Source organism: Thermobia domestica, chromosome 1 (assembly GCF_964235325.1).
Source record: "Thermobia domestica chromosome 1, izTheDome1.hap1.1, whole genome shotgun sequence".
In the NCBI taxonomy this organism is placed as follows: Eukaryota; Metazoa; Arthropoda; class Insecta; order Zygentoma; family Lepismatidae; genus Thermobia; species Thermobia domestica.
Window position 1 is genome coordinate 307,249,698 of NC_137454.1, and position 12,661 is coordinate 307,262,358.

Below are 12,661 nucleotides of genomic sequence, written 5' to 3' on the forward strand. Positions count from 1 at the left end.
AGCTGTAATCTCCTTCACGCCATCCCTCTTTTATTATTATATCTCTAGCACGTCGTTCATGATAAAGTTCCTTCTTAGCCAATGTCCCAACCAATTTCTCTTCCTCTTTCAATTACATTCAAAATTGTTTTCTCTTTCACCATTTCTAACACTCTCATTCGTTTTCCACGCGAATCAACTTATTCTCCCCATTCTTCTGTATACTTATATTTCGAAAGCTTTCTACTCTCTCCATCGCTTTTACGTTGTGTCAATTTTCTGCCTCATACGTATAATACTTCATACGATGCATTTTATGAGCCTTTTTCTCAACTCTTTATTCAGGGACCCACAAAATAAGACTTTTCATCCTCCTAAATGCTTGTTTTGCCATTCCTATTCTTGCTTAAATTTCATGTTCGCACTACATATCATCGCTAACAATACGACTCAAGTATCGAAAACTACTCACCTGTTCTGTTTTCTCCCCGCGCTTACATCTGGTGCGTTGGTCCCTGGTTCGAACCCCACCAAGTCAATTTTTGGTGTACAACATCGTTTCTTTTAGTACACCCATTTTCTCTCACTTTCACATTTTACCATTTCTTCCATCATCACTCCACTTGCCTTCATCATCATCCGTCTTCCTTAACCTAAACAGTAAGTGTGGGACGTTAAACCGAAAGATTTATTTTAATTTCATTTATATTTTCTCCTCTCCAACTTTTATATTTGACATCGACCGCTTCGTTCCAATTACCACTTCCTACCATTTGTTTTCATCCATTCTTCAAGCTTTTAATCATTGTTTTCCTTCAGTACCTTTGCTTTTAGCTCATGTTTTCCCTTTTTGTCTATACTAATAATAGAACGAAAGTTACTTCCTCTGCTCGTACTTCTAAATGATCCAGACCGCTTCGTTCCAAGCGCAATTGGCTTTGATTATCTAATTTTTATCTTCTTCCCGTTTTCTTCGCATATTTTCAAACGCCCTAACATGATGTCAATTTTCTGTTTAGATTCTACAGAAAGACCCATATCATGTGCCAAAAGTATATCCGTAGTCCTGCTACCAAACATATCTGTTTTGGGGTAGACCGTTTTTCACCTTTTATATATACACGGTGTTAATGAACTATACCGACAAACTGTAAGAGGTGATTCCTTACATCAAAATAAGAGAAAAAGTTCATAATGGACCTATGGCGAAAAATGCAGTTTAAGAGTTAGGGCTGTCTGAAAAAGCTAAATTTCAATAGGCCCTATTTCGAATTCCAGAAACTGTTAATGGTGGTTTGTTACGATCGTGCTTTCCACGAATCGTAACATTACACTCATTAATTGTTATTAAATGTATATTTTTTTTTTATAATGGATTTTCAGTATATCCGTTCTGATTAAATTGATGTTATAATGCATTATTATGAATAAGTAATTTGTTTTCGTCCTGTCACACACAGACAAGCTATGAGGGGCGTGTCCTAACTTATTTTGCTTCAAATGTTAGGTCTATCTTTATTATTGAAATTTATAGTTAACCTGACGTGGAATATTACTTCTTTTAGATTATTCGAATAGTTGGGTTAGAATGAATAATTTATTCACTCTATTGCAACTGATTATTTATTGCAAAATAATGATGCGAATATACGGTGAAAATTCTAATTAATATAATGTCTGAAAATATTCAATGAGATATAATTGGTCTGCATTAGCTACTGAAGACTGATAGCGTTTAAGCAATTAATGAAAACAATCTTAGGCAGTTGTAATTAGCTGGAAGCTAATAATAACACGATCAGTTAAATGAAATACGGGATTGAAAATAAGAATATCTCATTTGCTACTCTGTACTCAATCTGGATGATGCTTATGCGTTAGTCCCTAAATATATGCATATTTAATTGCCCTGTTATCAATACTAACAAATACATCAATTATAGGATTAAGTTAGTTAGGTTAGAGTAGGTAGTGCTAGATTAGTTTAAGTATTATTATTCTGTTATTGTTATTATGTGCTAATATGCTGAATTTTGTGGCTGGGTCCAATACTAAAATTACTGAATAAACTTGCATAATGAAATGAATTTTGTAGTATTGATAATAGATGTAATCCTCATTAATAAGAGAATATGATTATCCCCTTCGCCAGATAAATATAAATTTAGAATGAATATAATATACCTTATTCAGATAAATGTGAAATATATGTACATGGAAATATGACTAAGTCATTGAATAATCCAATAAAAGAATAACAATAATGTTGAATTTACGTTTCAACCCTGTCACTATGAAATATATTAATGATGGTATTACTCACATAGAACATATGTAGTATGGAAAACTATTTATAAGGGACCAGGCATAAAGTAGAATTCATATGCTAGGAATTCAAAGAAAAAATCCAGAGTAAATAGTGTAGCTACGTATTTCCTATCAATTGTCAACAAATGAATAAGGATAACCTTTATTAGCTTTATTGTGTATAATTTAAATGTCATGAAATACTTTGTTAACAAAAGATTGCAAGTTTATTTACAATGATTTAGCATATGTATACAGGACATTAAATACGTAATGAATCCTAATCGTCATGTTATATGTTGTCCAAGTTTCAACAATTGTGACTTAAGTAATCCAGTTAACTTTAATAAAATTAATTTTCCAAAATCAATTTAATTTGTTTATTTCATATTCTCTATAATCTTAGAGTCGCCATTGGAAGTGTCACTGCTGCATGTTCCTGGATAATTTATAATGATACCGTTGCGCTAAGGATTTTTTTATGTTAATACATATACTGCTAATATATATATACTGCTCTCTATTCAGCATATTTTTTATCTTTTAAATTGATAATCGATACTGTTTTTTTTTCTAACCCAGTGACGAAAGTTAGTAATGTACGATATACGTACACTTATTTATTTAGTTAGTTAGTTACAGGTTCTTATCAGCGTAAAGGAAGCCACGCATATACAATCCAAAAGTGCATATTTCATCAATTGTCAATAGGTGTAGAGGGTATTCCCTACAGGGTGTAATAATCAGATATTTTTTCAGTAGAGTTTTCAAGAAGGATTCAAAGTAGGCAGGAGGTAAGCCTTGACAACAATAAACATCCAGTGTTTCAGAGGGAAGGCGGAAATGTTAGGAACCGGCAGCTCCATGTTTCTTACTGTTTGCAGTAACATGTGATGATATATATTTCGTCACGGTACATTTCACGTTTTCTTCACTTATAAGCGTGAAAGAAAACATCGCACTATGAGTTTTCACGAGTAGGAGAGACCGTGAGGCTGACGATTCCTAACACTTCCACCATCACGCCAAAGGATTCCGTGTTCACTGTTATCAAGGCTTATCGTTTGCCTACTTTGAACCAATCATAAAGTCAGAACATATCTCAAAAATCAGTTGATGGTATGTCTGGGAATTTCACCCTGCAGGGAATAATCCGTATACCCATTGAACATTAATGAAATATGCATTTTTGGATTGTCTATGAGTGACTTCCTTTACGCTGATAAGGACTATCATTCACAATCTCTCGAGTTCGAAATAGGGTATCTTGAAATTTGGCTTTTTCTCGATTTTGGATAGCCCTAGCTCTGAAACTATGCACTTTTCGCCACAGATCGATATGAACTTTTTCTCTTATTTTGTTGTGAGGAATCACCTCTTACAGTTTGTCGGAATAGTTCATTAACGACCTGTATATTAATGTTAGTGAAGCAGAGCATCCCTCAGCATTTTGTACTCATGGGTTGTCTCGGGTTCTCCTGTTTCCTTCCACATTCCGATTCCACCTATTATTTCATAATTATTCGTTTTCATCGATCATCCGTCTCGTTTAGCCTTCAGTAAAATCGGTGAACGGAAAATTAGAAATTTCGTTTCGGAACATTCCATGTACAGTCTCCTCTTGTATTTCTTCTTGTATCTTGTTGCTTCATACAACGTACGAATCTTTGGTCCTTTCCTCATAACCCAGCCACTTAAGAATTCTCAGCATCCAGTTCGCTCGGTCAAAACCCTTGCTTAGATTAGTAACAGTACATAAACTTTCTTTCCTTCTTCAATAAACCCTTCACCGGTTACTTTTACTAAGCCAATAGAATATTTTTGCGCCCTTACCTATCCTATAGCCAAATTCTGGTTCAGCTGCCTCATTTGTACTTCTATACAATCTGCTGTTGGAGACTAGAAGCCTATTAGAAAAATGGGATGCCAATTTCGTGGAAGTTAATGTTTTATTTATTATTATTTTCAATACGGAAAACTGAAAGCACACATTACAAAATTGTAATAAGTAGGAAAAAGATGTTTTTCTCCACTTTGGGTATCAAAAGGTATACCAGGTATTACAAACACAGTTTTATCAAGAAAATAGTTTCAATACACATAGACAGTTTTTTTGAGTGATTTCTTCTAAGTAGTAATTCTTGTATTTATAATATCCTTTTTCTAATAATTTAATGACGTTTCTGTGCATATGTAGAACTTAACAAAAAGCTCTTATACATTACTGTTTATGAAAATTGGAACACCAAGGAAGACACTTGTAAGTGGACTTAAATAAATTCCACAAATTAGTTACATAATTATGCATAATGATCACAATCTCACAACTGCAAAACTCAATTAACCTGATAAATTAGTACGACGTGAAGCATCCACGTGCTGCAATCTATCCTCTATATCAGTGTTCGAAGTGGGGGGAAAAGCAGAGGCTGTATGTTTTATTACGATTTTAACTCAACATACCGCTATCTAAATGTTGAAATACAGTGAGGGTATGTTGCCTAAAAGATTGCATTTCTATTTACATAATGATTGATAATCACAGGAGAGCTTCTCTTTAGTTACGGAAAGGGGGAGGGGGCGCATGGAGAGACTTTGATCCCTCTCCAACAACTTTCTGAAGAAAAAAAAATCCCCTTATGTTGTAATATAGAGAATTATACACGACAATGCTCAAAAACCGAGATTTTATATTAAGAATTTCCTGCGGGAAAGCTCCCGGACCCCTACTAGAATGAGGGATATTTCAAACCCCCGTAAGATTCGCCACCTCAGCAGACAACCCCTAAATCCATCCTTGCTCAAAATACGGCATTTATATGAATTAAGACAAGAAGACACACACACATATATATATATATATATATATATATGAAAGAAACAATTCAATATGGCACATCAAAGCATAAACTAAATGAACTTCTTTAAAGACACCTCATTTTAAAAACAAAAGATAGAAAAAAGATAACAAAAATGCTAGTGTTGTTAACTTAGAAATTATTTCTATAGCTATAAAAAATAAAATCATACGTGCAAAGCTATTCGTCAATTACTGTGTATAAAATGGATTTATTAAAGGTATTTAGCATCTACTGTCCCGTGACGGTATGTCTTGATCACTAAAAAGTAGAGGCAGTATGGCATATCACCGCATACCTCTCACTTCGACCACTGCTCTATATGTCATGACATTGACTCAAATAGGCGTTGAATATATTTCTGAAAAATCAACTGCCACGCTATTTGTATGCAAATCCAGAAGGCATTGTTTGCTAGAAGATTGTGACAAGCAAGTTGCCACTCAACCATATCTTACATATGTATGATGGATGACATGTCAGGCGACCGTTCAGGCCATGAAAGCAGAGATGCCTGTCATTTCTCAAAGTAGGTTTTATCATTTTGGAATATATCTTGCTTAATATTGTCCTACTGAAATATGGCGTCGAGATTTGTCTGTAAGAAGCGTATTATCGTGGCTTCTAGAGCGTCACTGATGGTTGCCTTCAATGCTTAGTAGTCGATACCTGGTGTGGGTGGCATCCCACAACACCAAACCTGCCATTTGACTAATAAGACGCTCTGGAATATATGCTGATAGTTGTACTCACCACAGTACCGTTCATTGCGTATGTGGCCATCGCTGTAGGACAGGTTCAAGTGAGACTTGACCGAAAACATGAACTAGGCCACTTAGCAGGCTATCGACGGTGCTAACACTCCTATTATTGCCTGAAGTTTTTGTGGTTCTGGGTCAATGGAAACCGATGGTTTAGTCTACTCTGTCGACGGAGCAAAGTCCACATCCGTTACCATGCTCCAGCGTCGAGATAACATTGTGAACATCCGTCACAGTAAGCAACATACTGCCATCGTGTAGTATAGTTACATTGCGCGCCCAATCATCGCGGCGCACGGTTTTCTTCTATCTATTGCTTCCACACAAGCATTACTGTCGTGCAAGCATCTTATGTACGCGCTCCCAATTTTGTGGTACGAGAGGCATCGACAATGCAACCCCGCTCAAATGAAATCGTTTGCTTATATTGTGCCTTTTGACGTCGATAAGGCACAGTGATGCTCACATGTTTCATATTTGCTTGTCTGCGCACCGCTACGTGAGTTATGTGTAAACCGCTCTCTTGCACTACTACTACGAGCGCTGAACTGAGGACGTGTTTGCGCCTTCCCGTTGAATTTCTAATCGTTTTTATGTAATACTCTGCCGTACAAATCCTGTTAGTTTGGAAGGATTCCCGCCACTGCTCTATGCTACAATTTTCACAAATAGCAGCGTTCTCTGGCAAGTCATATTCGATAATTAGAAATGTGCATCCTATTATGACATTATGTAGTTCATGAAAAGATAAAATATACAATCGTGTTAAAAACATTGAACACTCGCGTTTGATTCAAAACTCAGTACCGTTATCGATAGGTAGACTTTTAACAAACAAAAACGTGTATAAGTTTATTGCAATTCTATACTGTATCAAGACATCTTGTATTACATACATCATACCTTAAAAATAAATGTATATTTTTGTACATGTTATGTCGAGGTAGAATTAAAAAGTCAGTAAAATATTTAACAATAATAAATTCTGGTGTGAATTTAAGGCTTTCTGTATTGCAGTCTGTGGATGAACACATGCAGTTGTCATTTTCTCATGTAATGAAACATTGGAAGAGAAATCCAAACCAGAGCGGGAAATCTACAATGACGAGAAATGTTCTGTTACGTTATTATCCTCCACAGTCTGTCTTGGGTAAGTTTATATATATATTTTTTATCATTATACAGACGTGAAAAGAATTTTGAAAGTTAAACACATCTTTCGGAAAACCTAACATACTTGTTCATCACATTAGATTTGACAAGTAATTCTGAGGCAGTAGATTTAAAATATTCAGTTTATCATTGATGCTGCATGTAAAATTAAGCCAAAAATAGCAATTCTATAAGAAACAACTCGTTAACTATAGTCAGGAAAATAATCGTCTTGGTTTCGGATGTAAGTTGGATTTTATTTCTTACATAGACTAATAAATAATTGAAATGATAGTATTAAACATGAAGACTTCTTTCCATGTTTCTCACTTGTTTTCTAGAATTTTTATTATGCAGTAGAAATGAATATAAACGAATTTTGAGAACACCTATTAGTCATATACTATGCAGTGAAGACGTTTACTTCAATTACAATGATTTTTATTATTGTTATTATTATTATTATTATTATTATTATTATTATTATTATTATTATTATTATTATTATTTTTATTTTTATTATGTATAATTAGAGAGAAAGAAGGTAGAATGCTTAATAGTAATTTCTAAGTTTTAATTTATCGGAATACATGGAGCAATCAAATCGATGTGTAAATAAGGTCCCCCTCGCTGCGAAATCTGGTATTTCTTTTATAATTTTCTGGTGCATGGTGTCCTTGGTTCGATCTCAACTTGCGCTAAGTAAGCTTTGTGGTGGACAAACACCGTGTGTGGGTTTTATCGGGATTCTCCGTTTCCTCCCTCTTTCTTTCCACCATTTCATTCATTTCTCATCATCATCGTCTCCTTTAGGCTAGCTGGCATAAACGTGGGACGTAAAACTTGAAGATTTCATTTCATTTTTCTTTTATAATTTTGAAATTAATAAAGGTATTGCTCCGAAATGTAATGAGGGCGTAATTCGTTTTGTAAGGCATATAATAATGATATCAGACGTGTCGAAAGTGATCACCATTTGCGTCCAGAGAACATTGAACTTTTCTGATTAGCACATTCAAAGTTTATTGCCAGTACATTCACCTATGGTTTGTTTGCGTAAACTCTCCCTCATCATAAATAATAATCAGGTGAGCGGAATGGCCAGTCCCTTCGAAATTTCGGACATACTAATTGTGAAGTGTGGGATGTCGCATCGCCCTGCTGGAAGTATTCAATGAACAGTTCCGTGTCTAATTGATATACAAAGATGTAGAAATTATCTTGTATCGGAGAAGATGGGACTATCTATGCTTCCTCGGAATATCTCACACCAAATTTCTCCGAATGAAGGAATTCTACATGTATCACATTTTGATTTAATTGTCTAAGTACGGAAACTTTGAGAATACGCTTCATCCGAGAACCACCATGTCCAAAGTGACCTAGTTTTCTTGAAGAAGAATCTGAAATTATCAACATTATACCACTCTTTTTACTTGGTCAGCTTTTTTTAAAAGAAAAGTATCCAGATGACTTTCTCATATAAATTAATATTGATTAACTAGTTGAAATAGATTTTTATATATATTTGATTCTAATAATTTGCATATCTTTCTTTGTGTAGATGCCGATGAGAAAAAGAAGAAAGTATATGAACAACAAGAAAACGAAGAAAATCCTTTGAGGTGTCCTGTTAAATTGTACGAGTTTTATTTGTCGAAATGGTAAGTGTACTAGAAGTTAATTTCAAAACTTAAGTTATCAGTACGTGAGTATGTCTACTGACAATGTTGCACGTAAAACCTCTTACATTTGTGGTATAATTTTAGATTACATGTATTTTAGTCTATCTTTGGGTACTGATTTCTTGTTTGTTTGGACAATTAATGCTAGAAGAAAAGAACCTAACACTGCTCAGTAATAGATACAAACTCCGAAGTGTTCGAACCTTCATTGCGTTTTGTGGCTTTACGGTTAATAAGAATGATAGGACGCCTATTCATTCGTTTGCAGCAATCAGAAGTTTAATTGCAACATTTCAATTCTTCACAGAAAAAGAGAGAAAATACAAACCATAATCTAACGCTAAAATACAAGAGAACAGAAAAATCTATGATTGTGGAAGTATTGTCTGGAATCTCTATCTTCACTGTGTTAAACTGTAAAAGGACAGGAGTTTCAGAAGGATCGATAAGTATACCATATTTACATGCGGTTAACAGCTTATTGTTTACGAAGAAGATTGTTCGATGGTGTATGCTTTCTTCTCTTCCGAGCAATATTAACGTTATACTAAGACGTATTCTCAATCGAAATCATTTATAGAAAAATGACAAAATCCTCGTCTGGAAGGATTGCGTCATTGGCACTGAAATCAGGATTATTTTCAACCATACTCTTCAGTGTAATATATATTTTGTGCTGTTAATATCTACATATTATATGCAGTGATTAAATGAAAGCACATGTTATTCTGTGTAAGTCACCGTATCTCCTCTATACATACACACCAAAAAGAGATGTTCTTTAAAAAGTGTGTAAACCTATAGTACTGTATAACATCAGAAAAAAAAAGAAGCACCGTGGAAAGATAATTTTACTGAAACTTGAGTAGGAGTCTCGAAACCTCCCAAATAGTGATTTTTTTTGTAATGCAGGGTGTCTATCCGGTCACGAAATCAGAAAAAGGTCATAAAAGTCACGAAAGTTAGCTTTTGGGTTACAATTTTTTTTATCTACAAAAATAAGTACAGACTGGAAAATGTTCTATAAAACGGCAAAATTCACAACTGAAAACGTCTGTGATCATCTTTAGACGCTACCAAATCGCAGGCAAAGCACGCTTCTATCACATGCATGAAAATTCGGCGTAATTCGTACGCAAATTAACTTTTGAAAAAGTTACGAAATTTTATGGTCTGGTAAAGAAAAGGTCACAAAAAAAGTCACGAAACTTCATTTTGCAATTTTAGTAGACACTCTGTAATGGACGATAGACAAAAACATTAATAACATGAAAGGGAACACGCGGAGATATGGCCATGGAAATGGTTGTAAACAGAAAGACAAGGGACCTACTTGACTGCCAGTACTGTGGTACGTATGAACTGTCAGAAGTCATGGAAACTAATGAACAAACACGAACGTATGGTGTTCGAAATTGAAGAAAAAACATAAGACATCGTCAGCACCATTTATATGGCAGTGTACGGAACATGATGACAAACAATTCAGTATGTTGAAGAATCGTAGAGACTGATATATATAATGAACGTAAACTTAGTCTGTCAAAGTAAATGTTCAGAATGATTGCCGTCCGCTGCGATACAGGTATGAGGCGCGCAAACTCAAAGATCATTCCACAGAATGCAGCATTGCATGTAAAAGGGCCCTACAGCCTGCTATAATGCGTTGTTCTATATCGTCTGGTGTTGTTGACATATCCAGGTAAACAATATCCTTAAGTTTCCTCCAGAGAAAGAAGTCTAACGGCGTTAAATCTGGAGAACGATTTGGCCATATGCCAGGTCCTCCCCGATAGGATAGCGATTAGGAAACATATTATTGAAACATGCTATAGTGCCTCGTACACTGTGAGCTGGGCACCCGTCATGTTGATACCACATTTCCCTCTTTGTCTGAAGCGGTATGCAGCTAACGGTGTTGGCAGTTCATTTTCTAGGAAGTGTATGTATCGGTCAACATGCAATGTCTCATGTATGAAAAAAGGCTCAAGGAGATGTTCACCTACTATTCCACGCCAGACGTTAACACTTCATGGGCTCTGGCGTTCCATTTGATGAAGCCACTGTGGGTTTTTTACAGACCAATAGTGCATGTTCCTTAGGTTAATGTTTCCATGATTGGTAACGGTTGCTTCGTCAGTGAATAGGATACGCGACAAATCTGGAATGTCCTAACACTCATGTGCAAAACCGAACACGGTTGGAGATACGAGTGAAATGTATGTGTATACAGAATGCGTGATACACTTCGGTGACTCATACTACCGTTCCTGGCATTTCACGGGATCTAATGTGTGGATTCACAGCAACAGCGACTAGAACCTTTGTTGCATCCACTTCACTTGTAATTGGCTTGTTTCCCACACGTTGTTGCGATGTTACACTTCCAGTGTTCCTTAATTTCACAAAGATCTTAACCGAGAAGACGTCGCGATGTCTGTCCGGATATCTGCGAGACTTCTGAGGCATTCTTTCTGCATTCTCTATCGATCAGAATCGTCGGCTTTTTCTGCGTTTATAGACATTATCGTCTTCACTCTTACCACTACGACTGCTTGTTACGAATTAGCACAATCTCGTTGCTCGGCAATCGCAAATTTTCCGCGTCAAGGATTGCTCTGTTAGACACCTCAGACGGCATACGTACCGACGAACTGGCGGTCAAGGGGGTCAGTTATCTGTCTGTTTACAACCATTCCCATTATCATATTTGCGTTAGTATGTACAGTAGACGCATGAGACAAACTGCGTTGTATTTCTCTTCGTATGCCCTTTCATGTTATTGATGTTTTTGTCTATCGTTCCATTGCAAAAGATTAACTTTGTTTCTGATGCACCATTTGTCATTATTTTCCCTACCACACCATACTTCCGTTTGACGACCTCCATTTGATATATGTATATATGAGGGGGGAAGGGGGGATTCTGGTGCTAATCATGAAGGCCCATTGTCCAAAACTTTATGAGCCTCCATTGTATACATTGGTATCAGAAACAACCGTATTTGGAACACTTGCTCACCAAGAATCAATTCATTTGTAGCAAATTAATATCTTGCATATAGTAAGTATGATGAGTTCCATAAATAGTCGTGTGGGGTTGCATGACTGGAATTATAACAGCAAGGACATCACTCCGTTAGTATCTTCATTCAGTTTTACTGACAGTGACGATGAGTGCTCAACAACATGAAATACTTGAGCTGTTACTGTATGCGTTCGAACTCGGGTGTAACTCTGCGGCAGCAACCAAACACATTTGTAATTAGAAAGGGAACTACAACTAGTGAACTACAGTATAACAACTCGTTGGTTGCAGAAACTTTGTGTAGATTGTAAGAAGTCTAAGATCATCCAAGGTCTGGCCACCCAGAGTAACAGATTGTGAGATTATACGACACGCTGTTCTGGAAAATCAATCTACTAGCACACGGCTATTGTTAGACCAATGCGTCGTCGTCACAAACTCGGAAAAATAATCAGGAACTGGCACATTGTGCCACTGAGTTAACCCACCCCAGGCTCAGAGGAGAGTGGATGTGTTCTGACAACTGTTGCAAAATGCGAGTGATGTGCGTTTTCTGAAACGGATTACCATATTCGGCGAAAAGAGGTTGTTTTCGAAATTCTGAATGTGCAAAAACAGTAGGTAAGCAAGGGCCAACTTCCAGAACCGGTAGTCAAATAGGGCCGTTTGAATCATAGTCATACTGTGTGTGTGTGTTGGAACTACAAGAGGTAATTCACTTTGAGATCGTACCATCAATGCCAGCAATTGCAGCGGATGTATACGTCTCATTACTGAAAGTGTCCTGCATTGGTGAGCCAAATGCGCGCCATGCTGGAACAGGTAACCCAAATCCCACTCGGCTCGAAAAACAAAAATCTCAGGAACTTGATGGCGCCACACCCGGCATATA

At 36.2% G+C, this 12,661-nt stretch overlaps 1 protein-coding gene across 1 annotated transcript in view; it reads left to right on the top strand.

Moving 5' to 3' along the window:
• Positions 1-12,661, top strand: part of woc (zinc finger protein without children) — a 98,848-nt gene that overhangs the window by 81,019 nt on the left and 5,168 nt on the right. The window contains exons 20-21 of the mRNA XM_081727230.1: positions 6,923-7,055; positions 8,622-8,721. Coding sequence (XP_081583356.1) covers positions 6,923-7,055; positions 8,622-8,721 — 233 coding nt within the window. The remainder of the gene's footprint in view (positions 1-6,922; positions 7,056-8,621; positions 8,722-12,661) is intronic.